The sequence below is a fragment of the Xylocopa sonorina genome, chromosome 13 (assembly GCF_050948175.1).
Source record: "Xylocopa sonorina isolate GNS202 chromosome 13, iyXylSono1_principal, whole genome shotgun sequence".
NCBI lineage: Eukaryota > Metazoa > Arthropoda > Insecta > Hymenoptera > Apidae > Xylocopa > Xylocopa sonorina.
This window is the reverse complement of record NC_135205.1, coordinates 5,532,025-5,558,156: the sequence shown is the minus strand read 5'-3', so window position 1 is coordinate 5,558,156 and position 26,132 is coordinate 5,532,025. Positions and strand designations below refer to the sequence as shown.

Below are 26,132 nucleotides of genomic sequence, written 5' to 3'. Positions count from 1 at the left end.
GAGGAGCGAATTTAGGTAAATAGTTCTATACAAAAAAGTTTACTTTAATATCGAGAAAGTGTAAAATATCTACAGATACTTCAAATTTGTTATATATGCCTAATACTATGATAAACATTTAACCTGATATGATTTAATTTTAAAGAAATGTATAGTGAAAATCACAAAATATTTAATTAAAATTATAAATAAGGAAATACGGATGTGTGGAGGATGCGCGTACTTTGTTGCAGTTTATGTGGAGTGTATGTATATGTTTATGTATATAGATAGGCATAAAATATAGTTATTTATTAAGTTATATTTCCAATTTCGTTGCAGTTCTGTATATATAATCTTATTCGTTTACGTATGTGTGGTGTAAATGTTTCATACAAATTTACGAAATGTAATATTGATTATTATTTTAAATGTATGAGAAGTTTTAGATTTTGTCTATTTCGGTTCATCTGTAAAGTAATAACTACTTTCTCAGTACTTCTAAACATTTTTGCGCAATATGCTTGTTAAATATGTAAAGAATAAGAGTTATTTTTACATTCGCAAAGTGATCAGAAAATAAGCTGTACCTACCTTCAGAGGAGGCTCGCACGGAAGGTTTTGACGCGGTGTATAGCATTGAACAAGTGGAGATGTATATGATAGGTTGTGAATATACAAATCGAAAACTGTTATATATTTCTCGTTCGCATAGCTAAGGATTTTCTAAGCTGTGCGAGATGTTGCTTTTCCGAAAATCTTACAATTCTTCTTTATTAATTTTACTGCCACTTAACGCAATTATAACAGACGCAATTGTAATTTTTTACTATTTCTATATGCTAATTGCTTTTTGTTCTTCAATTCATAATGCATAAATATTTGCATGCTATACAAGTGTACAATGTTTTATAGTCTTTTTTTTTGCAACGAATATAGTGAAATAATTTTATGATTGACAGTATCTTTTTGAAAGTATGGGAAGAGACAGTCAATTTGTGTGAAAACAGATCTTTAGTACAGATTAGATATGTAAAAGAATAATTGAAAAATTAAATATAATATTTTAGATGTAGCTATGTAAAACTGAGACTATTCACCAGACGAAGTTGTGTTCCAATAGCGTAGATTACGTATAAAGTACTTGTGGTTTTGTCCTCGTACTTGCCTTTATATCAGACGTGTATTTATCACATCGTTCGAGATCCATTCATAGATTCATTTACATCCAAACGTGTATCATGTTATTGTTTCATTAGGAAGAAAAGTGTATTGCGCCAAACGTTTCTTTAAAAAACATCGCTCATTAATTTGATGACATTTCACGCATTCTACTAATTTGCAAGCGTTCAAAGAAATTTTAAAAAGTTTAATCCAGAATTATGGTCTTGAGATATCTGTGCAGGTTCAAGAATTATTGTAATTACTTCAGTTGAAAAAATGGACTCTCGGTGATCCTCACTTCTGAAAATCTATCGCGTCATTATCATTTTATTCTGTTTCATGTACACTACATTTCTTAGAATCGTCATGCTCGTTCAAGTTAGAACGCGAGCACGTTGTTGCCTCCACGACTGCGAAAAGAAGGGGTTGCATATTTTCCTATATACGCGGTGTTATCACTTGTTAGTAGGCGTGTACGATTAGATACGACGACAAACCGGCGCGCGAACCGAGCTAAGCGTAACGAAATATGTACATGTTGTTATAGAAAATTGTATAATTGTTGTAGCATACCGTATCGAATAAATATTTCAATGATACCTCGCGACTAAAACATTCCAACCGTCTTACACTTTAATCCAAACTTAACGATCAATCGGTTACATTAGTTTCCCAATGAAAAAGTTTGTCTATCCGCATAATAAACTCTACGACTGATGACGATAAGAGTAGTCACGTTTAGGCCATTCCCCGTGATGATGACGAGTTTTGTGTTTAGGTATCTCGCTAACTTCGATAGACGTTACCTTCACCTCCTTACTCTCCGACTTCTTCGCTTCGTCGCGAATCAGATTGTCCCCATAACTCTTAGACACCGACTCACCCCTCGCTTCGGACACGCTACGAGCCATGTTCTCCGCGGTCGCTTCCGGTTTCTTCGAGAAGATGTAATTGATCACCTGAGGTCGCGGCGCGAAGATGTTCTCCGTCGGATAAGGATCTAACGCCGACCTCGTATCCAGCAAACTCGTATCTCTCAGAGAGGGTACGTTTATCAGGCTCGATCGCACGGTTTCCATCATTTCCTGTTCACGCGGAGGTTGATTCTCGTATCGAATCGTCCCGAACGACCCCGAGGTACCTCTGCCGACAAGATCGCGCGTAGTCAGTCTGCCAATCGAATCTCTTTCGTCTATAGGCGATTGTAGACGTCTAGACAAAGCTGCTGGTTCCTCTCGAATTTCTTCGTACAGCTCTCTACCTAAATCTCGCTGTTGTTTCAAAGGAACCGGTAAATTCGGCTCGATTCGACGAACCGGTTGCTCCGCGATTCTGTACCCTGGCTCAGGGACCACGATCCGGCGATACAGAGGCTCCTGGTGCTTCGCGCGATCCAAATAATTCTCGAGGGTGTTCCAATTTTCTAAATCTCGGGAAATCGCTCTCCTCGCAAGTTTCGAGAGCTCCTTTATGTCGAAAGGCCGCGCGTTCGTCTCGAGGGAGAATCGATCCTCGTTTCGGAGGAATGGATCGGATCCCCGATAGTTGTCTACCGGGATATTGGTTTCTGGATACGGGAGACGCTCGGAAGGGACCTGATAGGTTTTCTCCAGGACCGGCTCCCGCTCGAGGTAACGTTTCTCTTGATAGTCGGTGCGAGATTCCTCGTTGGTGTCCGGATAGTACGCCTCGTAGAAGACCGGGCCTTTTTGGAGGTCGTAACTCTCGTAACTTGGAAGAAAACGCGCGATTAGTTTTGCGCAGGTAACAAGGGAACGTACGAGCGTTGGACTAGAATTACTCGATTGTCATTTTAACCGAGAAAATTAAGAGTTCCAGCGAAGAGATGAATTTATTCTTTTTTTTTTTAATAAGCGAGCAGACCGCGCGATTGTAAAGTCTTAATGGAAATTGAATTACGTACCGATGAATATCGGGGTTCCATGTGAAGACCGGCGAAACACCTAATGGAGAGAAGAAAATGCAATTATTTTGCGGGAACCTATTTCGTGCCGTTCCATGAAAATTGGAACGTTCAGAGGGGAATTTTCCGGTTGCAAATTGCCGGCGCTCGTTCAAACACAGAACCGCCATTTACGATTCGCACCTGATAAATAAAATGCTTGCGAGACTTGTAAACAATATTAATATAAATCGCATCGAGAATTTCGAACAGCAACGTCCACGTTCCACGATTATTCAGTGAATTTTCTCTTCAGTAAATGGTTATTTAATAAAATGCGTGCGATATCGAATATCATCTGGAATTATTGTTACGAATTCGATACCGTTGCGAATATCAATTGTGCAACACGATTTTTTCGTTTTCCTTTGATTCGTCGCACTGTTATCACACCGTTTCCTCGTTAATTCCAAATCCAATTCTAGATTTCTTTATAACGGTAGAACTATCGATGATCGAAACATGTTAGCCCAAGAGAAGAGATCAAGATTATGCTTGTTTCGTAAAGAGAATAGTTGAAAATTGGCAGAAAAATATGAAATTTTGTAAAAATCAGAGGGACAAACAGCTTGTACAGCTTTTACATTTATTCTGTCTCCTTTTTTTCGTTTCATTTCTGACGTGTACGATAAGAGTAGGGAAGGCGAGGGGAATAAGAAAAGAAAATGAAGACTGTACATACCGATCGAAATCGTAATCACTATAGTCGAGAGTACACGCTGTTTAAGAGCCATGATCCTATCTTCGAAGCAACGACAAACTGAGTCTCTACGATGGGACCTGTGCGGGTATTTTCAGATATCCCTAAAATAAACCACCATTTCCTTCGTGCTCCGCTGACTAATTCTCGTGTACAGAGAAATAGAGAGAGCTGGAAGCCTCGAAAGTCGGCGAACCAGCTAGATATACCTGTGCTCTCAGAATATGGGCCTGTGAAATATTAACCCATTAACTTGCAATTTTTTCGATGACTCCGCGTCCTAGAATCGGTCTTCAAAGTGCCATCGAGGTCAAGAATTTCGATGAATATAAGACAATTCGTTTCCGTAATAGTTATACTGTGTTACACGAGTTACGTTACAGGGGACAGTAGTGACGATGAAAAATTGATATTACGTTTGATCAAGTTTCCAGAGAGCTATAGAAATAATATGCTGTATTGTTTCAAGTATACCGAAATGTTTAGAACGGTGAAAAGGTCACAAAGAAATTTAATAACAGGTTCAATAGTATTTGCCGGGCTTTTTGCAAATTTTTCCAATACTGCTTCCATAGGTGCGTTTATTTTATAAAATAAAGTCTCTGGAATTTCACCATTTCTCCTCTGCGCATATTTTATTCCACTCATCGTAGAAGTAATATTTATTTTCCGCGTGGAAAACAGCGATTCGCACGGGAAATTGTTTAAATTGGCTGTCTAGCGTGAGCGCGTGAAATTTACCGATTTACTGCTTGCCTCCAGGCTATCCGAAATTCATGATATCTCCTAACTGAATAGTGTTATATTTTCTAGATCGATCGCGTTCGATTTTTAACAGTGAAATTCCAGTAACTGTATCACAGGAAAAATGGTTTCCCCGATGGAAAACGGCTGGTCGTGATATCTGGTTCTTCGTCGAAGAATTACCATTTTAATTGCCTTTACATATATCGCTGGGTTACATGATTCTTCCATTAGGTATATTCTTTTAATCTAAGAGAGTTTCTGCTGAGAAATATTTAGAAGAAAATACTCCTCGTTAGATGAATTATAGAGACTCGGATGGAACATAGAATCTTTTATTTTCATAAATAATGGAAAGATTGTTTAATAGTAAAGTTTGCTTTTGATCTTCAGGTGTTTGTGAACCAAACAGATCCATCGTTTCTAGTTAAAGATGAGAACGGTGGATGGTAATAATGTTCAGCTGCGAGTATAAGTTGGAACGCTGGAAAATTACGTTCCTTGTATTTTTCAGATTTTCCACGCGTTTATTTGCACCTCCATAGTGTTCCATAATGCGGAACGTGTTTTTTATAATGTTCAGAGGCCTGCTTCGGACAATCTTCCAATCACGATATTGATCCTCTCGCGTAGGAACAAGTGTTCGATCGAAGACAAGTTAGATAAAGTCTGGTTGCAATATAATTGCGGGCGTACAGATGATTATTTCATTTATTTTTTCATCTTGATACTTCGGTGTAAACTGTAGAATATTTTAATTCATATGAGGTTTCCATATGTAAATTTAAATGCGAGATTATACGCGGCAACTTTTTCTATTCCTCTCGAAATTAGGATAACGTTTAAAGGAAGGCAAATGCAGCTGCGTTAAATACTAACTTTTAAGTTAATTGCTTGGAAATTTAGACAAGTGACATTAATTTCAATTCAAAGAATACGTACTACATATTCGCGAAAGTCTTTTCATACGACGTGGTAGGATACAATGTCTACGTTAATCAACTGTTCCTGAAACAAGAGGGATATTGCGATGAAACGCCGTCGTTTTTACGACGTTGGCTACGTGGATTACCTTCCATAATCTTTTTAATACTGAGCTCAGGTCAAGATCCCCTTTGAACTCAAATACATCAGCTATACTGTGAGAATGAAAATCCATAGACAATCCAGACGCGTCCAATTCGGCTAGATTGCTGATCTCCCAGTGGAATATACCTATCTGTCGCGAAACATTCCTGAGGAAAGCTATGAAAGATTTCATGGAATCCCGTTTATTCGATCTAGATGTTCTCGTACATTTCCGTTTATTATCCAACTAGGTAATTTAACGTTAATAAATGACGATAAGCAGCAGAGTTTCACCATCGGGTCCAACAATTTCGAGGAGACGAAACTTCTATAAACTTGGAAACTTAGGATAACGTGCCGTAGTGGTGAAAATACACACTTCCACGTGGCGTCACGTCAAGTACATCAGAGCGTACGTCGGAGTAATGCATAGCCACACGTACAACTCGAAGATGTAGAACATCCGCAGACTTTGGTTCTTGGTTGCTTTGGGGATGATCATGCGAACCTTGTCGAAACTCACGGTCGCGGTTAAACTCCACGGCTCTCGTGTCGTCCGTGTACATATCCCTTGATGAAGAACGTAGAGCAAATCGAGCCGACCATTTTATGACAGGCTACGAAAATATAGAAGAAATTCTTCGGACATAATACCAGCGACCTTTATGCAATCGAATTAATCGAACACGTGCCGAGATAATTTCGTTTGAAGTAAGCTCTGAATGATAGAAAATTTTATGTAGAAATGTGAAACAATAGAATGAAAAGCAGAGAAGTATTTTTATAATGTTAATTACTTTTTGTACATTGCAATGGAAAAGCTAGAGGACACTGTTTCCAGAAATATTTGGAATATTCGAGGAAAGTTACACACCATAAATCAGTGACATTATCTGTGGAAAAGTTATGGCGCGAATAAATTGTAGTATTTCGGAAGTCTCGTGACGTATACCCGTAGGAGGTTTTACCTTCGTTAAAAAACGACGTGAAACATGTAGAGTTCAAAATATTTTACAGAACGAGAAATTGATGGGACGTTTCAGTCAAGAGTGGTCGTAGGTCGTAATAAGTAAAATGTAGTATTAATATAATGCTAATAGAAGTTCATAAATTTCGCACAAGTATATTAAATGCCATTCAGGAAATTATTAACTCGAATAGTACGTCAAAGGTTACAAGTATAGACATTAAATATTTCGCACGAAAGGGAATTAAAAATCTTTTTCAATTTTCTTCAATAAACTCCCGTGAAAATGATTCAGGATGAAATGTACTATATTTCTATTTTTTTTTTTAAAGCAAATATTATAACATCGTTGTTAAAATAAAAGAAAACGAAAAACGAAAAAACTAACAACTTTTTTTATTACGCAGGACGTGCCGTTATCCACGGCAAAGGAATATCCCCCGATCGTATTGGGCTCGATCGCGTCCACGGTGAAATTTAGTTTTTTCGCCAGTACGCCCAGAAGGTTTCCACTCAGGTTTTGTACGTCTATCTATCGAAGTGAATCCGGACTGGGTTCGAATTCGATTCACCCTAAAATTTCATTTCTCTCCGTTGCTAATGGAGGATGCGACGAATCCGCATCTGTCGGAAATTAAATCCGCATTAGTACGTCAGAGTTGACCGCAAAATTCAGCATTTGTCATTTCGATATTCTGTTTCCATTTTCCAATTATCTCCACGTTGCAATTGACGTGCCGATTAAAATGCTAAACGATTATATCGTACCACGTGCGGCGCCGTAACGCACGCATTTCTCGTTCAAGGGATGACCATTTAAACATCAATTGTGCGAGCGTATTGTATTATGTACGGAATATTGTGCGTTTTGCAACAACGAGGAGGTAGTAGACGCTTGCAGAATATTTAAAATGAATCGAGTTGCGCGAAATCGAATTAAACCTGTGACTCGAGAGAGGCTCGTGAAGGAACACGTTCCGAATTTGATATTCCAGCAACGGTTCACCCAACGTTTATCGATTAGCGGTCTCCTGTCATTCAACTTCACCAGAACATTGTTCGAAATAGCTACACGATCAAACGCTACCTAATGTTCCCATGAAACGTTATCAGGTTTCGAACCGTAAAAACCTTCCGAAAGAGTCCTCGCTTCTAAGAAAAATAACTATCATGGAAAATTGTTTCTATCGGCTATCTGGAAAGTCCAATTCGTTTGAATTATTTCATGGGTTGCCACTGTTAGCTTCAGAATGATTGCGCTTAAATAAACACTCCTCAAGTTCTAAATTACTAGCCAGAAGTCAACCAATTCGTTTGTTCCTGTTTCCTTCTCTTCTTTGTAAACATTCTTTGAAGTGACTCGCGTCGAGCTCCAAACATCCCTAAGCATTTCCACGTCGAATGGAAATACCCGACGGAATCGTAAACACCACGGAATTAAGCAATCGCACTTTCTTTACCCGGCTCTTTATTTTTCCACCGACTCCCGGGACAATACAGCTCCGCTCAAAACTTACCAGTTGATTACCTTCGAATCTTGTTGACTCTCAGTTCCCGATCACTTTCGATCGAGATTCTATAACGATTATTTCTCGACTCGAATCACTTTCCTTCGAAGGAGGAAGAAAGAGAGGGTTTTCATGAAAACAAGGTAGGCGGTGAGATTTCTATCCTGGAGGTCTTCCGGAATATTGGATGGAGGTAAAAATTTGCTGTCGTAAACATACTATCGCGTGTACGAAATTATGCGTTAAGGGAAGAGCTTCAAGTAGTATAAGTGAGAAATTAGCCTTATTAGAAAATGTTTGTAGGAAGTGATCTTCAATTTTATGAAGGACCAATATATTACACCTCAGTACCGACTGATTGGACACTTAATTGCAGTATACGAGAGACCGTTTGCCGATTTAATTCCCGCGGAATCCCCGTGGAAAAGTGCACTAGACATCAGGAGGACGCGTTAGACTTAATTGCCCTCTTCGAATTTACCGTACCCTTCAGCTGAAATCCGCATTCTTAGAAGTGTCTAGTTAGCCGGCTCCGTGAGAGGACGTTAATTAATTCTCGCCTAACAAAATGAATGAAATTCTCCTCGAACTTTACATAAGTAATAGGGAAGGTAAATAGCGTGAAGAGAGGCGTCTTGTAATAATCGATGAACTAAGTAACCAAGAGGATTTGCGATTATACAAAATTGAAAGCAAACAGCTATACGTAGAGAGAGGAATTAGGGGGTGAGGCAGAAAAATATGTCGCGCGAATCGTTTCCGCGCAATTGCTTGGAAACATTTGAAGCAGCGACCAGCTTAATGACCTGTCAGTCGTTCGATGTGGAGGAGCTACAATTGTGATGCAAACTTTCGCTCGATTTGCTCGGCGTAAACATGAAAAGAGCGAGAGAGAAAGGGAGAGAGATGGAAGGAGGAGGGCAGAGCATAAAATATTTTCGTTCGCGATTTCCGCTTGAAATTTAAGTAGAACGAGCTCGTGCTAGTCGGACGGAGCGGTTTCTTTGGACAAACGTTAAAGAGTGGAGATCAAACGGAAGAATGATACGAGCTGTTTGGAAAACATTCGTGAGCGGATGGTCTGTGTTTATTGGATTCTTCACGATGGTCGATTCTTGTTATTTTTATTATTTTTTCCTCCCACTTTTATTGTTCTTCTCTGTACCCAGCTGGGATATAGTTTCCGTACCTCTCGACCCGTCGTTTTTCTTCGCCATTTTCAATCAAATAAATCGCCGTTTTATACAATACGTCCATTCTGTCAATCACTTTTTCACCACCTGTTCTCTGTGTCCGACTGAATTAACCGCGAGTGCCTGAAAGTATAAAGTAAAGAAGGAGCTGTGCAATTTCTAGTTTCAGCGTTCGAATTTGAACGATCGTTCAATGCATATCTTAAACTTGTTCCGTGAAGTTTAACGTATCGTACAAAATATAGGCTATTCTTTGAACGAACTTGTCAAAAAATATCTTAAAGTTCAGCAATTACTTCGATCATTTTTTAACTGGAAAACTCAATATCCTCGAAAAGTAAGTTTCTAGAGAACTTCATAACAGTCCAAGGTAGCTTTTTTCTGCACCCCTTTGCACGAACACTCAACGACTTCTTTCCATTTCACTTCTTCTAAAGGCTACGTTTTTCCAACACGAGGGTTTTTCCGCGAGAACTGACGCGAGCAAAAATTCGACGTTAAATCACAGCTCGTTTGCCACCTTTTCACAATATCAGCTTCGCAAAATATGAGAAATAGCAATCATTAGTCGCGGTTATTGCTTTCACTTCACCCCCTGCTTCACGTTAAATAGAATAATTTACGACAGTTCGCAGTTCGTCGCGTTTTTCTTCGTCCAAGATCGATTCGTACAATTAAACGATTTTATATCCTCGTGCCTATAATTCTTTTTTCTCTTTGGAATCTAATTTTACGCGTTTCTTATCTTTGTAGGTTTCTATCGAATCAGTGCATGAATATTTACGCGCTTTACGACGTCCTCGTGACAGCTTTGTCCCTACTGGAGAACCCTCGCATCCGCAAGTCGATAGTATCTTCGGCTCTTCGACGTCGTCACGTGTAAATTCCAGTTGGAGTGCTTCTGTTCTTCTGGAAGAACTTGCCTGTTCGGTTCTGGGTAAATGGCTATTTCTCTAGCCAATAAAAGACTTACGGTGAAATGCACTTACGGATAAATCGAAAATATACAATAGAATCCTTTTATTTGGTGCCTTGTTCCTGACAAAATTTCATTTGAGGGTTTGAAGAAACTATCTTCCATCTCTTGAACGAAACGATTTTATTCCATACTTTTTACTTATCTTTTCCATATTTAGAGTAATCCCTGCCTGCCTATACTACAGCGTGAGATTCAGTGGTGGAAGAAGATTTTTAAACAAATTTCAACTGAATGCAAAATTGTATATCGAACGAAAAGTGTAGAGGCTGTATAACGTATTGCGACTAAAGGTAAAACCACACAATTTACTCAGGTTAATGAGCGACGAAAATCGATTGAACAGAACTGAAAGTACAGTAAATTATTCGTACAAAGAGCAATTATTCGGTGCAGTGCAAGTTCAATTAAAAAGCAATCTTACGAACAATGTCATCTGACTGATTATATCCTATCGAATGAATAAAAAGCGATGGAAATGCTACGTCGGAGGTATCTTCTCCTCCTACTCTGTGCCTTGTCTTCGACCAAATCCTCCGCGTCGTCGAAACCCTCACGGTTGCGTGATAAATTCTACTACCCCATAGAAGCGAAATCCTTGTCGAGGCAGCAGACAGAGAACTTGAGCCAGATGTTGAATTTTATTCGCGAATCCCCCGAGTTTTACCCGTGCACGTTCTCGGTGATACTGCCGGAGTTTCAATCGAGCTTCGTCGACTTTCTTCTACGGTATATCGTGGAGAATCGAGTCGAGGCCTACAAGGTGAGAGCCAGGGACATGTCCCTGAAGGCCACTTGGATGGGACGCGTGCAGCTCACGTGGATCGTCGTCGTCCGCGACTTGTACAGTCTGAACATCTACATCTACTGGCAACCGAAGCTATGGGAGCCCAGCAATCAATATTTGATCGTTTACACCGGCGAGGAGGTCAATTTGCCCTGGAGGGACGTCCTCACGGTTTTATGGACAAAGTACAACGTTTATAGAGCCATCGTCATTTCTACGAGCGACGATTTCCGTTGCTTCACGACGTACGCGCCTTTTCAAGTGTTCAAGAACAGTTTTGGTGTCGCGTGTAGATCGTGCTTCAAGAATAATGCCAGTGAAAGTGAAAGTTCCGGTGACTACAAGTCTCCTCGAGCTTCTCTGTTAGATGAAGCGTCGGAAGACCCAGGGGAGGCTCTGCGAGTGAACAAGGACTCAAGGTTGTTCGAAAATTTTCAGAGTTTAAATTACTACACCGTGAACGTAAGAGTTTTCGAGTCGCAGCTGATGGACGTATGGTACGACGAACGGAACAGGCTGAAATTGGGCAAGTTGGACGCGAACGTACTGTCTACTTTGGAGACGGCGATGGGAGCGAAGTTTCACGTGAAGGCGACGAGGAAGATCGATTTTACGGAGGATCCATTCTCCTCCTCCTTGAGGAGGATCGAAAGTGGGGAAGCCGAAATGGTTATTACTGGCTTCTTCGTTAAGGTCTACCCTAACTTTCGACAGTTCCAATACACTTGTGCTATGTACGAAGACAAGCAGTGCTTCCTGTCGCATGACTCCGGTATAGTACCCAAGGCTTACATGCCTTTCTTACCGTTTCAGAAAAGTTTGTGGGCCCTTCTGATGTTGTACAATATCGTAATTACCTTGCTGTGGTGTTTTCTAAAATATATTAGCGTATCATGGCGAAATAAATATTTAACTAACTCTACGTTAAGCGTTACTCTAGAAAGGGAAACACGGGCCCACAAACATTGGACCAATCATCCTCATGGACTATTTAATACCGAAATGGTCGCTACTCCGTCCATTCGTCCAAAAAATGACACTCGAATCGTAAAACACCGTTCCTCTGATTCATGGATCTACCAAGAACCACCAGAATTCCCTCGCAGGGTCGCACAATTCTTCACCTTTCTCGAGCACCTTTGCTACCCCTTCGAGGACGACGAGAGTCCAGCGCAAAGAGCTCTGCTTTCCGGCACCCTCTTCTTCAGCCTGATCGTTAATGGCCTCTACCAAAGCTATCTGGTGTCCAGCCTGAGCAAGCCCCTTCATTACCCCCAATTGCGTACTCTGGAAGATGTGTTGGACTCTGGGAAGACTATAATCACGAAATACGCGAATCTGAAGAACGTGCTCGTGGACGATTCTCCGTTGGGCGTGAAGCTGAGCCAGAGGATCCACGTGATAATCGGACAGAAGTCAACGAAGGACTTCGTGGCGTACGATGGCCAGATTTCGATTACCAGATACAACACAGTGCAGCTGGAGAACAAAACTTACTATGATAAAGAAGGGAACTCTTTGCTGTACGTGGTGGACGAGTGCCCAATGAAGTACAGAGTGTCTTATGTATTAAAACTTCATTCACCTTACGGTGAGAGGGTGGACTTCGTGTTGCTAAGGGTGAGACAAGCGGGACTGATAAATTTCTGGTTCGAAGGCATGATGTATTCGATCAGGGTTGAGAAAATGAAGAGGAAGCTGGCGACGGAGAAGAGAAAAGTTAAGTTGACCCTGGACCATTATAGCTTGACGTTTTTACTATTGTTCGTTGGTCTGTCTGGGTCCGTCATGATGTTTTTCGTTGAAATTTACCTGGCAAAACGGAACGCCAAAAGGCGTTAAAAATGAATTTGAAGTAGGAACCTTTCGTGGATAGAAATAGAGACGAGAAAGAGATACAAAGGTATTTTGCCGAATTCGAGGTGGAATGTTTTATAGCTGTCGTAAACATTTTACGAATTCCCGAGGTGAATTTGTTTCGCGTGTTTTTAAACTGGAGATATTTCAAAGGGGATGAGGAAGCGAAGAACTTTTTTCACGATCAAACAATTCAGTTACCGGTGTTTCCCTTTTTTACTGTGTTTCAAGCCAGTTTCGTGCTAGCTCCGTTCTCAACCGGAATATTGGCGAATTTGAGAACGCGAACACCTGTTTATCGGATCAGCGTCGATTCGTTACTATTGTTCGAATGGATCATTTATTCACGAATTTATTCATTATTAAACGCGGACAAAAACCTTTTTCGTCCTGTCTCGAACACAAGAAAAATTCAAATTTACCAACCGGAGTAAGTATATGTTATAATTAAAACCCCTGTTACCCTCTTATTCGCTTATGCAGGTTCATTAGTATTAAAAGCATTATTTATTAATATCATTTCGGTTGAAGGTTGATCAATAATTGAGCCAATGTATTATGTTATACAGTCACGGTATTATAAAGAGATAAATTACAGATAAATGCCCTGGGAATTATAATTAAGCTACGAAACGTTGCGAAATATCAAACATTCCGAGGTTTCGCGAAGCCCGATCAGCTATACGTGCGCCTTGCATAATTTCATATTCAAAGCACGTATCGTATTTCTTCGAAGGAAATGCGATTAAGTTCTATCTACGTATCTGGCAGGGCTGAGAAAGCACTGCTTCGTCATTATTTTGCCCCTGGAAACGGTTGAATTTGACTCCCGTGAAATAAATGGGGACGACGAGGTCCAAGAAATTTTTTTCTCTTCGGAGAAAATTCAAATAGTTGTTTCTGTTTACCTTTCCCTGTGAGAGCTTAAAGATAAGTCTGTATTTTCTGGAAAATAAATTCACGGAACCTCCTGTAGTTCCTTTCGCAAGTTTATTTCTGCATACTAATTAATATTTTTAATCGCTTCTCCTTCCTTCGCGCACCATTGAAGCAGAACAGAATAAATTTATTTTCACGTGATTACTAACTTTTAACATTCAGCAGAGGAATCATTGGTTGTTTTACTTTATCAAAGGAGAATAAATGGCAAGCTTTTCCAACTAATGGTACGTGATTAATACATTCTACACGGAGGATTATCAAGCGATCGCAAGCGTAGAATGAAAGGGAATACGTGTCCATCGAGGGGACCTCATTATGGAGAACGGCAAAGAGTGTCCTCCAATTTCTCTTCGATTATTTCGCTTGCTTTGCTTTGGGGAACGTGAATTATTCTTTGAGTAACGTTAAATAGACGCGTACAGCGTTTTTTCCCTTTTAGCAGGATCGTGTGGAAAATTGGGAAATTTAATATCGCGCGACACGTGAGTAGATACCAAGGATAAATAAATGTAGCCAGATAGTAGACTTTAATAATTTTTGTTCAAATTACGGTATACGGTCTTTCATATTTATTTAAAAAAATCTTTTGCTCCACTATATGATGTGGATACAAAGCTTTTAAATCATTATAGTGTAAAACTAGAGAGATCGAGCGTATCGTTCACGATGGTTTAGATGGTCAGCTGTTCGAATAAGACCAAAAAATGCTACGTAAAAATGTAAAACATAGGAATACAAGACCTGGCAGCGAATAGATTTCTAGATGCTTTCATCTGCATCGAAAATGTCCTCGGATGGTACGGGAATGCCTTTTTGATATTCCGATCGTACCGTTTCGCATTGTTCCTACGTTATATGTCCCTACGCGCGTCTCAGACATTCTCTCCAATCTTTTTTCAAAGTTCCACGAACAGGAAATGTGTCACAGGGAAAATATTCGATGGCTTCTATTACATTTCCAACGATAGAACCAAGTACACTCAATTGTGAAACGTTAAAGAGGGAAGAGAAGTTTGTCGAACACTTGAAATATCCGCCAGCGAATTTAAGCTTGTAAGGTGTAACGCGATCGCAAGTTAGTTTCGAGATCTGTCGATTAGTGCGACAACTTGCACGAAATTGCCCTCGACATGGTCGTAGTTAACCAAGACACCCGTACCAGGCTCTCTAAGGGACTTATTTATCTTCAAACACCTTCGTTCCATAATTACACAGAACTTAATCTTCCTTCCACTTCACGGCCTAACGCTTGTTTGAGATCCGTTGCCAGTCACGTCACGTTGTCCTTTCTGGAACTAATAATCACGACCAGCTGGTATAAATCTAAAGTAATTTTCAACTTCAGATACAACTCGTAAACCGAACTAGAAGTTCAGTTAGCCCGCGCGAAATGTACCTTACAGGGTTTTCTAGGAAGATAATATTATGGGAAAGCGTCAGTAATAGTGGCAGATACGAAACTTGTTAGACTGTAAACGAAATGTTCTGGTTTCACCAATTCCAGGAAAGTTATCTTCAGAGACAGGACGAACACCGCTTAAAGCGTTGCGTGCTACGGAAATTGAAGTGGAACAAGACGACGATTCTGCGGACAACCCGTTCCGACGCTTCGCGCGATTCGCATCACGATTATTTGTTAAACGACCAGCAAATCCGCCGGGGAAACTTTTTGCGTTCGAGAAATCTCCGGATTTACCTCTTGTCTATAGAAATTTTAATGATTGACCGAGATCAAACGATGGAGGGAGGAACTCTGCCTTTAACGATCCGACATACAACGCTTGGGACAATAATTATTATATCTCCCTGCGTCGATCCTACAAATTAACTGAACTGTAATAAAACAGTCCAACGGAATATCACATTTACTTGTTATAATTTATTCCAATTAAAATACTCGTGTACGAATAAACACGGGAATACTTAATTATAATAAAAGGATGTACAGAAATTAATTCGAACAATTTTTTTCTCAGGGAGAACGAAAAGGAAGAAGATTACAAGATTTTTTTCAGGCGAAAGCTATGCCGCTCTTTTTTCTCGCGTTTATTCGATTCTCTCGTTTCAGTTGTCGAGCAGAATGTTCACGCAGCCAGGAATATAAAGATTGATTTAACATTTACTTATTAAGCAATGCAAACGAAATTCACCGTTGCACATTGTTTTCATTTCATTAAGTAAGTTACGGCTGAGAGGTATGAATTTTCCCTTTCCACAGTTGCCCTGCACCTACCATACGAGCCACAATATCCTCCTATTTTTATTCGCTCAGCTTTATCAAAATATGTATGTATGTGGCTAATTCCGTGGTAAGCGGATTACTTTTATACTTCATGCCTGGGATTTTAACTGAATTGAAATAGTGGTAGCTCGTGTCAGAGCGTAGGAAAAGATCTCCGCGTTGGCTTAGAAACGATTTAAAAAACGTCGGCTGCCGAATTTAAAGAATTTTATCAATATTTATGCAAGCTGCTTTTAGAAAGGAATACTCCTGGCAATTTAATTTTTCACATAATTCTTGAAATACCGTTGCTAGAATACGAAAACGTTAGGAACAGTGGAGGCATTGATAAGATTTGACGAATTTGGTATAAGTTTCCTTCTGATTATAAGGTACCACATAAAATATGCGATAATGTAAGATACACAAGCTTTTCTCCAAAGATTGATCAACAGGAGGTGAAATAAAACAATTTCCATACAGGTCATTTCGCTTATTCGAGGCGACGAGGCAACTTATCGAACGTTCTTTCTCCAACGCTCACAGATAAGAACAATCATGCTGGTAGCCAGCCCCACGTATAGTATGCCAAATGGGATAAATAAATGTCGGATAGTGATCTTTTGGTGCACCGTAGGACCGTGGATCTCCCGGGCGGCTCGTTTCTGCGACTGAAGCAGGCTTTGGTACCATTTCCCGTAGAAGCCGCCGTTATTCAGTCTGCCAAGGATGCTGTTTATACGGTCGCGGAACGGAGATCCTGAAACAAACAGCGTTTGCGTTTCGCAGCTGGGATACCTATGGCCGACAAACGATGCTTGGACTGCGATTTGCAAGCGCTCGTTTTCGTCCCTGAATCGAGCGGGTGCCGCGCGTGCTTCTAGTAAGATTAACGATTCGAAGAGGCGCGTGAAATGTAGCGTGCAAGGGGCTAGAAAATGTGGAATATGTCGATTAACAAATTCCTCGTGGATCCATTGCAGAATGCTTCGATGTAGACAATATCGATCTTCAATTTTATGTGATCAGAGAGACGCGAGAAATATTTGGTGTGCGATTTGCAAGCGCTTGCAGTAGTCTGCAGTAGGATTAACGAGTTTAGAATCTAAGTAGAATATATCAGTGACGAGCGTCTTATCGTTTCTCCTGCAATGGATTCTAATCGGATGAATCGAACAATCATTCTAATTCTGTTTTGTATCCTATTGGAAAATGATAGAGATGCAAATTTTATGCATATTGCTCGCTCTATAATTGTAATGAATGATCTATTATGAACGCGGAGATTGGATTCACTTAAACAGTATAATGATTTTCCGATACCGGTTAATTTAATCCGAACAGTATCAGTGTGGCAATTATCTGAACGGGTCACGGTAGTTAAGTAAACGGAACAGCTAAATGACATCGTCCACGGTGATTGTGTTAATTACCGATGGCTCTTGAGAACAGACGTAACACTATACGCAAAGAAAATGCATGCCTCGATGTTAATAATTCTACGGTATACTTTTAATATACTTTTAATTAAATCTTAATTAAAAGCATACTTATCAACACCTGCCAACTCGAATAGATAACCACTCTGACATGTAATTTAAACAAAATTCGAAATATCTGGAATAGTTTGAGAGAAATTAGTACGTAACGCACGTAATGCACGTAATGCATAGCATAAGTATAATACTAAGGATGAAAATGAGGACAGCGGAGAACGGAATCGTATTAGAATTATTCGTATGTAAACCTTTCGTCATTACGATGGCGAGTACGTATTCCCTCGGACACTCGTTCACGATGTGCAGCTTCTCCATTTGGCTCTTATCATACTTCAAAGTTATCGGTCCCACCCGATGAAGTAAAGCAGCATCCTTGGCCACGAACAACCTTCTGTTGATCTCCGAGTCGTTCGCGTACTTCAATTTCATTTGAAGTCGTTTTATCACCGGAGATGTAACGTGAATAAACGTGTCCGCCAGGGTGTCCCTTGAATTGGTCAAAATTGGAAGATCTGCCAACGAGAAAATAATTTTATTTACGCTCGAGACGTAGCAATTTTCATAGATACATGGTCGTTTCATTTATACAGGTTCCGATGTAAGTTTCAAAACGTAACTTTTGCGCTAAGTTTCCTTATCATTTTGTTTACCTATTAGATTTAAAGAGTATTTAATTTTCAGACACTGAGAGTTCTAACGAAACGGATAAAATATTCGATCCGTACCGCTTCCCTCGAGCTCCTCCAACGTGTCGATATCCTGATAATAAAGTCGTTTACTCAAAGTCGACGCAAGTTGAGAAGTGACCACTCCGTTTAGAATCAGACTGAGAAACAAACTGGATATCAGCAACACTCTTTCGGGAAACCAAGGCTGTTTCGATTTAAAAGGCTGCATCAGTTGCATAACCACCTTCATTAAGTATCTCCCCAGCGGTAGAAGGTTGGGTAGAAGGACTCGTTTGTACAGCGTCGCATGCCTTTCCATCGTTTTTCTTGATTGAACATTTTACATACCCTCGAACGGGCAAACACAGTTAGTAAACCAAGGACACTTCACGGAATAAATTACTTTTGTCTGTTAATTCTTGGATGATATCTTGTAATAATAATTTGTCAATTAATTTAAAACTAACTGGGAGTTGTAATAAACGAGGTTCCTCAATTGAACCTGAATTTTCTTTAATTGCATCTGTTATATGTTTTCGACTGTTAACCACCGGATTTACACGAGTACATTAATAAATCTGTTCGCAGAAACGCCGAGAGATGCAGAAATTGCGTTCAAATAACGTTCAAGACTAATTAGTTCGTTAGTTTGCATGAACATGCATTCCAACTTGATGAGTTTGGAATTCGCACATCTGTTTTTATGCACCTCTATTATCTCTATACAGATGATGAAACTTTATTAACGTTAAATCCTGAATAATTCGATCAAGTGCATTCATATTACACTACACGCATGTTGCACAGTATGAGATGATTCACGTAAAATGAAACGAGAGATTAAAAAACATAGCTCGTGGTACGAATTTTATATTGAACCTAGAAGTACCATTCTCCATACAATATCGTAAAGAAAATATTTCTGTTCTTATATATTACATTTACAATTTCCTCGGTTATCTTATATATTGTTCCTAATAAAACCTCGACCTGTTTTCTTCGCTTTAATTCGTTCACGCAATTCTGTCCTTCATATTTTGCATAAATCCATATTTCGCACGAACGAGGGCAGAAAAATCAGGTTCTCCGATACGTAAGTAAAACAATGTTCCCCTTTTAAGGAGGGTTCTGTAATACTTTTTTCTACTTAATTAAATCATCCAAGAACAAACGAATAAAGTCCTCGTCCCGTAGTATTAACGCGTACTCACCCTTGTAATTGCTCCGATCGCTTCTTCTCGCTGTGTTTCGATATGTATTCGAGTCTTGCAGAATTTTCATTCTCGAGAGAGCATAACTCCATAGAATATTCACAGTTGAAGACAGCTCTCCTGCTTTTCCAGTCGTCAAGAAGGTTCTTCCGTTTTTTGTGACCTTCCAGTATCGTGTAAATCATCGAGATCACAAACTGGATGACGATTATCAACACCCAGACTTCCCCAGTAAAGATTTTAATGATCATCAGATAATCAGGCACTGGAGGAGCTTTGGGTACAAGCACGCACAGTTTGTCGCTGGTAATCGCCGTCGTAAATTCCATTTGCCTAGTCAGATAGTCCTTAACGAAAAACTGATTAAACGACACATCTGCGAATTCGTAGACCAGGTGTCCGACCGTTCCAAAATAAACTCCGTTCTCCATCCAACCGTATCTACCTTTCGAATTTACTAAAACTGGCGTCACGTTCATCCTGCTGGAAACCTCCTCGAGATACTTGAAATCTAATCCTGCGAACCTGCCACCTTCAATAGGCATCGTGGTAGTTGTAAAGATGGAAATCCTCAGTGGATACGATTTAAAATCCCTTCTGTCCCCGTCGAAAAAGTCCGACACGTCTGTATTATTCGGCTCGTCGATCGACAGGAAATTATCATCGCTCGATTTAATGCAGTACCAATCGCAAGTGTCGTTCGTGTACTCTCGAGCGTGACGGCCAGCATAATCGATCGGATCGTACCGAATCACTTTGTGTTCCACGAATAGAAGCAGCTTGAAAACTCTTCTGTACCTCCAGAGCCTCTCGAAGGCCCACTTGCAGAAACGTTCGTGATCGAACCGGTCGTGGGATCGTTGTCCTTGCTCTTGAAGGATGTAAAAATTCTCCGGATGCCAGAACGAGGACAAATGCGGTGAAACGAGCACGTCCCTCAGATGATCCGTGCTGGAGAAAAACAGTAGCACGCAACTTCCGGATTCTATAGCCTGGTAATCGCGTCTCAAGTTCTTGTACTTTAAGGTCATTAGGTGTTTCAAGCTGACTAATCTGACGGAGACGTTCAAGTCGACCAGAATGTCGGTGGGAAGGTCGAATGTCTGCTGACGCTCGTAATCGTCAAACACCACAGTTACCATTTTTGTGTGACTGGTTCTGGCCCATTTTTCTAGGAATGGGTACAAGCTGGCGTACCTGTCCGTGTAATTTGGCTGGAATAACTCGCAAGCGACACGGAACAGGATGGTCGAAGGCATCAATATCACGAGGAACGTCCAGGACATACTTCGAAAGCTGTGAACGCGTTTTCCTTGTCACCGCCTGCGAGCAGAATGAAATTTTCCGGTATCAACACGTACGAAGGATCGTGTCTGCTCTGATTGCTATTCTGGCGTACAGGAAATTCGTCTCTCTGAAGTGCAATTGTTAAATTTCTAAAAGTTCACGTGTATTTGAATTTCTATTTCATTTCAAGCTGTCAATGAATGTCAGAATTTGTACCTATTAAATTTAACGTTTTTTATTTCGCAGTAGAGCAGAGTAATTTCTCCATGCTTGCATTTATTAAAATTAATTTCTACTTCTAAATTAACAATGCACATGTATGAGAACTTTTATATTTCAAAGTAGATTAATCTAGTACAAAGCTCTCTCTGTTACAAGATAAAAATCACTCATCTTTTGAAACGTTACGTTTATTATAATTTTCTCCTAATTTTAAATTCTGCGTGATTAAGTTGTAAAAAATAAGGGTTTCCTTTTCCTTACATTGTATCTATTAAATTTCTAAAAATTTGTATATCCCATTTGAAACTCCTTTTAATTTTAAATTGCCAATATATCAGCGAATTTTTATATTTATAGTTATAATTTGAAATTTAAACCTTTCAAAAGGGTCGTGTTTATTTTAATTTCGCTAAAATTTTAATTTTTTGATGGACTCCCGGAATTTATACGCACAGAAATAGAATGAAACTGTACGCTCGATTGGGTTCCAAGGAAAAAGTGGATCGACGGGTCCGTTTCAAAAAATTCGGATTGACAACCAGGGGTAACGACAGCCAGTCCAATGGCACGAAATTAACTCAGCCGCGTTTCAACCGAAAAGCTGGTTAATTTTCTCGACCCTATAAACTTCATCACGACGGGAGCACGGATCGCAAATCAGCTTGGCGTCGAGTTGGCAACTTTATCAGTCAGTGATAAGCAGCTCTTCTCTTCGAAACTGCTTAACGAGTCTCGAGGTAAACACAATTTCAGCCTTAAATTGGATTTCATCTTAAAAATTCATTGATTCTCAAAATCCACTCTGAGATATCTCTCTCCTTCTTCCTCTCTCTCTCTCTCTCTCTCTCTCTCTCTCTCTCTCTCTCTCTCTCTCTCTCTCTCTATCTCTCTGCTTTTTTTACTGCGGCTCAATCTCTTCTGTTTAGAGCCGAAAGCCAATTTGTTCGAAAGTAACGAACTGTAATGAAAATTAAAAAGAATTCGTTGCTCCTGCCCTTAAATTTCTCTCATTAATGCTAGTCACGATTAAACAACTCCACGACTGCGACAAAATTTTAGTGTTAATGAGATTTGTATTGCTTTACAGATTTTAATTCGATTATACTAACTTTATAATAAAGGCTGGGACGAAAGTTCGCTTTATACGCTGGTAGGGAGACGAGAATTGTAACTAGAAGTGAAGAAGAAGAATTTGTCGGCTAAATCCCTGGTAATACTACTTAGCAAATTTGTGTCTTCGAAGTATTGGACATAACTTCGAACGTTTCACGTGTTAGTGGACACAGTCTGTTAATGTAAAACTTATGGGAACAGCAATCAATGTAGTAGAATGATGTACCCGTTTTTCTAAAAATTCAATTCTCATCTGATCAAGTGGTAAAGTTAAAGTTAAGGTAAAAGTTGAAGTGAAGTTACACTGTGGCAACTTTACGGTAGAAACGGATGGTAGATATATAGTGATACCACGACACGATCAGCGAGAACAATAAACGAAATACGGAACATAAAAAGGAAATACGAAAAGTGGGTTACGGTGGGAGTACAATAAAAGCAAGGGTGGAAAACTGGTATCATTTGCAATCGGAAATGGAGCCACAGGCGACCGAAACCTTTTATTTTTATTTAGATGACCCCTTTTAGTGAACGCCATATTTCTGTATGCACGACTAACCCTCCACTTCCGTTGCATAAAACTGCCCTCGCAATGTATTATACGTAAGCACGTGAAACCATGTATATGTGTAAAGGTACGTGTATATGTTACATAAAATACTTGGCTGAATTGTTTAATTCTTCCTTTGAAATTTCATTGTATTCTTCGTCATTCGTGCTGCACTTTTCGCGCAGGTAAATTAGAACAAAACACGTTTCAGTACTTCAGCTTCGTTACGATCAGGATTTATGGAATGCGCTGTCGGCGACGTACCATTCTAACTCGACAAGTATGAAATGCATTAAGGAAAGAGCTCGTCTGTACAAAACATTTTTCCCCACATCACACCGAGACGCTCTTTTTTTCTTCCTTTTTAGAAAATGAATATTTGGATTCACTATTCGCGAAACGTATACGTTGTGAAAAATAAATAAAATATTTTTGTATTTTACAATTTTTAAATAATCTAATTCCTCGAAATTATAACTCCTGATAGCAATTATTTGAATCAATTCGATATGAGAATTATTACTAGTCACGCTGTTGGGTAAAATGTTATTTTAAATGCATCGGAAACCAATTTCACGCTACTAATTCAATTTCCGTAATTATTTTTTATCCTCTCGAAATTGCAGCGCCGCTTGAAAAGCTTGCGCTTTCGGAAACAATCGCTTGGAATGCTTATATAGTATGGCGCAAAACAAATTCCCAGAGTCGTGGAATTATTAATCAAAAAAATGTTGTCCCGTTTGTTTAAAAAAAATTATTAGTCTGTTGGTGAAATCCGCTGCCGCCCCCGTGTACCAACACGCGACTAGGTTTATCAGGATTTGGATTTACAGTGACACCAGAGGCATGTGCATTTTGTTTTTTCTATCCCGCGCGGTTCATTCTTCATTTTTCGCTTGAAAACACAGGTATCACTTATACAATCTTATTTATACAATTTCATTGATATATAAAAAATTAGCAATCAGCTGACTGATTTGGTGCAGTGGAATGAAAAGCATCGAGAGTAATTGCTTGTCCTCGACCAACATTTCAACAGAACCTGGCTAATTGAAAGTTTCTCGAGAGTCCACAAATTCTTAAGATCGGCAAATAGATCAACGCCAATTGCATTCCCACGTTAATTTCAACAATTTCTTCACCAGAAAAAATAAGAAAGGGAGAGAAGCAGAGAGAGAGAACGTTACTTAATTCATTCCGTCGTACGTAACTGTAAGCGTAAAAAGATTGCGTAAGTAGGAAACGCGCTTGTCATTTGTCGACGGCACTATTGTGTCAGCTGGAAGCATTTTCCCGATGTACTCGCGCGAGAGCAGGTGAATTTTTTCATGGAACGTACAACGTAGCAAGCAACAAAAAAAAAGGGGAGAAAAGGGGGAAAGAAACTCACGCGGCTTGCGCCCTCGCTGTAAACCAGCTCTTTTGGCTGATGCTTGTTATTCAACTCTGTTTCCTGGATCGAACGAGGTGGAAACGAGAACAAATAGCGACGTTATAGACCGACGGTAGCCTCTTGGGACGAGCTTGTTCACGATACTGAAACTTTTACCGAAACTTTGCGGCGAACACGTGTCAGACTCTGAAACGATCTTGATAAGCGGATATTAGAAGGAGGTTCGGTATCGTTGGGTATCTGTCTGCGTTCGCGGCAGCCTGTCCGCATTTTAAATAGGCTTTGCGAGATACATATTCCACGCGGGCATCGACAACGATCCGTATCACGTTTTGTTGGAGGAGCTTTAATAATTCACCGCGATTGCCACGATTGTGGATATCGTGTAATTTAGGACGAAACCAGGCGAACAAATCCTTTCTATCGTGTAAGCAAACACGTGCGCAAAGGATCGTTTTGTTTGCAGATAAAGTGGCACCATTTCATGAAACGTATCGATGGCCGGTGTAATTATTAATTGTACAAAATCGCGCGCGTTTGCACTCGAAACGTTACAGAAACAGCACGCTTTTACAAGCCTGTAGAATTTGTTCAAATGAATTATAACTTCGCTTCAATATTGTTTACCGTCCGCGTTCTGACGTTTTCGTTACAAGCAGGCATTCGTGCGTTTTACACGAAATTTCATCTCTAAAACACGTTAAAATTGATACTAAAATTTATTTCAATACCCGCTCTACATCTCACCGAAATTATTCAATGAAATTCCATCTCCCTCTTGATCCGCTTTGAGAGCGCGTCCGCCTGATCGTAATTTTCTTATTCCACTCAAGGCTCGGACGCAAGCTTTGTCGCCGCTGTGTAACCGGGAAAGTGGAGTTGGTTCGTGAAAAGGGAAAGATAGACGAGCTTATGTAGCCATAGTATTAATTTTCCTGATTGTGTGAAACTTCTAGCTCCATAACGATGCAAACTAAATTTGCTGTTACGCGATAGGTTAGCCGTAACTTTGCTGTTTGTCTTCTCATAGAAGACAGAGTTCGATCGGACCACAGAGGGATAGAGAACAAAGTTTTCCAGTTTGGCCATCGAAGCAGCGAGCACACACTGTCAAATTTTTCAACAGTGATCGAATCTCCTTTAATATGCTAACAATTTATTGCGAAACATGTACGATTCGTGGTGACTCGTCTGGCTTTGCCATTGGACGTATCGCATCAAAACTAGAGACACTCTTCTTTTCTTTTTCCCTTTTCAATGTCGATAATAATAATATTGCATTGTGGCGAATATAATGGAACAGGTGCCGTGGAATGTCACGAATAACTTAAATTACAAAACTTGTATAAACGCGTAAAGGAAGTATATTCCATCAGTAACTTCTTATTCTCTTATCTTTGTCTACGAGTAATCACATTCTCGAAAATTGCGTTATACTTCGGAAAGCTTTCTGCAAAATCGTTCTGGGGATGCAGAGGCAACATCTAAACTTTGATAATGTGAGAAAGACAACTTTGGTAACGGGCGCTTAATTCGGAAATGCGGGACAGTTTCCGGAATGCGGTATCCAGAGTTTAAGTGGCACAATATTGTTACGGCCAAGTTTCCAAGTGAACAGATGCGAATGAAAAATGCGCCTCCGGTGAAGCGTTTCTTAATGGACACGTTAAATATCCGATAAATTACAGCTAGACCAGGAGAAGTTGCTCCTTCTTCTGCTCGCTGCCCGGCTACGGAACGCCTCTTAACTTAATGAAACCACTTGTTACGACCAGTTTACAAATAGATTCAGGGGCATTAGGTGCTCCTCATTAAAATACGATCACGACTAAGCATTCCCGGGTTCGAACTTTTAAATTGAACTACCGTTGAAATAACAAAGGTCCCCAGTCTCCTGGGCACCGATATTTCCCTTTGAGAAGGAGTGCGAACATTTCCCTCAAATGAATCTTTCAGACTAAGCAGTTCATCAGCTAGCATTTCAGCTCGCTGAGAATAATTTAACCCTTCTGAGTGGGCGTGCGAATAGGACACTGTTTCAGGGAGCTTAACGAAGCTTAACGAATACCGATGCACTTGAGGACTGATCCGTAATTAGCGAACAATTCGTCCAAGATGAT

General features: G+C 39.9%; 3 protein-coding genes across 3 annotated transcripts; 1 reads left to right on the top strand and 2 right to left on the bottom strand.

Annotated features, from left to right (window-relative positions):
- Positions 1-1,450: 1,450 nt before the first annotated feature.
- Positions 1,451-3,922, bottom strand: LOC143430285 (uncharacterized). The gene is made up of 3 exons (XM_076906390.1): positions 3,789-3,922; positions 3,068-3,107; positions 1,451-2,874 (listed from the first exon to the last, which is right to left on the bottom strand). The coding sequence occupies exons 1-3, from the start codon at positions 3,838-3,840 to the stop codon at positions 1,851-1,853; spliced, it is 1,116 nt and encodes a 371-aa protein (XP_076762505.1). The 5' UTR covers positions 3,841-3,922; the 3' UTR covers positions 1,451-1,850.
- A 6,971-nt stretch (positions 3,923-10,893) lies between these two features.
- Positions 10,894-12,891, top strand: LOC143430137 (uncharacterized). The gene has a single exon (XM_076906138.1). It carries the CDS (start codon positions 10,894-10,896, stop codon positions 12,889-12,891), a length of 1,998 nt encoding a protein of 665 aa, XP_076762253.1.
- Positions 12,892-16,581: 3,690 nt separating this feature from the next.
- On the bottom strand, positions 16,582-20,864 carry LOC143430151 (uncharacterized). Its single transcript, XM_076906161.1, is given in 4 exon segments — positions 16,582-16,829; positions 17,817-18,080; positions 18,294-18,562; positions 19,409-20,864. Coding segments are annotated over 4 exon segments (2,103 nt in total). The 5' UTR covers positions 20,734-20,864; the 3' UTR covers positions 16,582-16,584.
- Between the last annotated feature and the right edge of the window lie 5,268 nt (positions 20,865-26,132).

Bases quoted from the DNA above. Each gene is read 5' to 3' on its own strand.
- LOC143430285 (XM_076906390.1), bottom strand. From the start codon at position 3,840: ATGGCTCTTAAACAGCGTGTACTCTCGACTATAGTGATTACGATTTCG. The intron at 3,108-3,788 runs GTATGTACAGTC...TCTCTCCATTAG, and splicing joins AGTGATTACGATTTCGATCG to GTGTTTCGCCGGTCTTCACA. The intron at 2,875-3,067 runs GTACGTAATTCA...TTTTCTTCCAAG, and splicing joins TGGAACCCCGATATTCATCG to TTACGAGAGTTACGACCTCC.
- LOC143430137 (XM_076906138.1), top strand. From the start codon at position 10,894: ATGTTGAATTTTATTCGCGAATCCCCCGAGTTTTACCCGTGCACGTTC.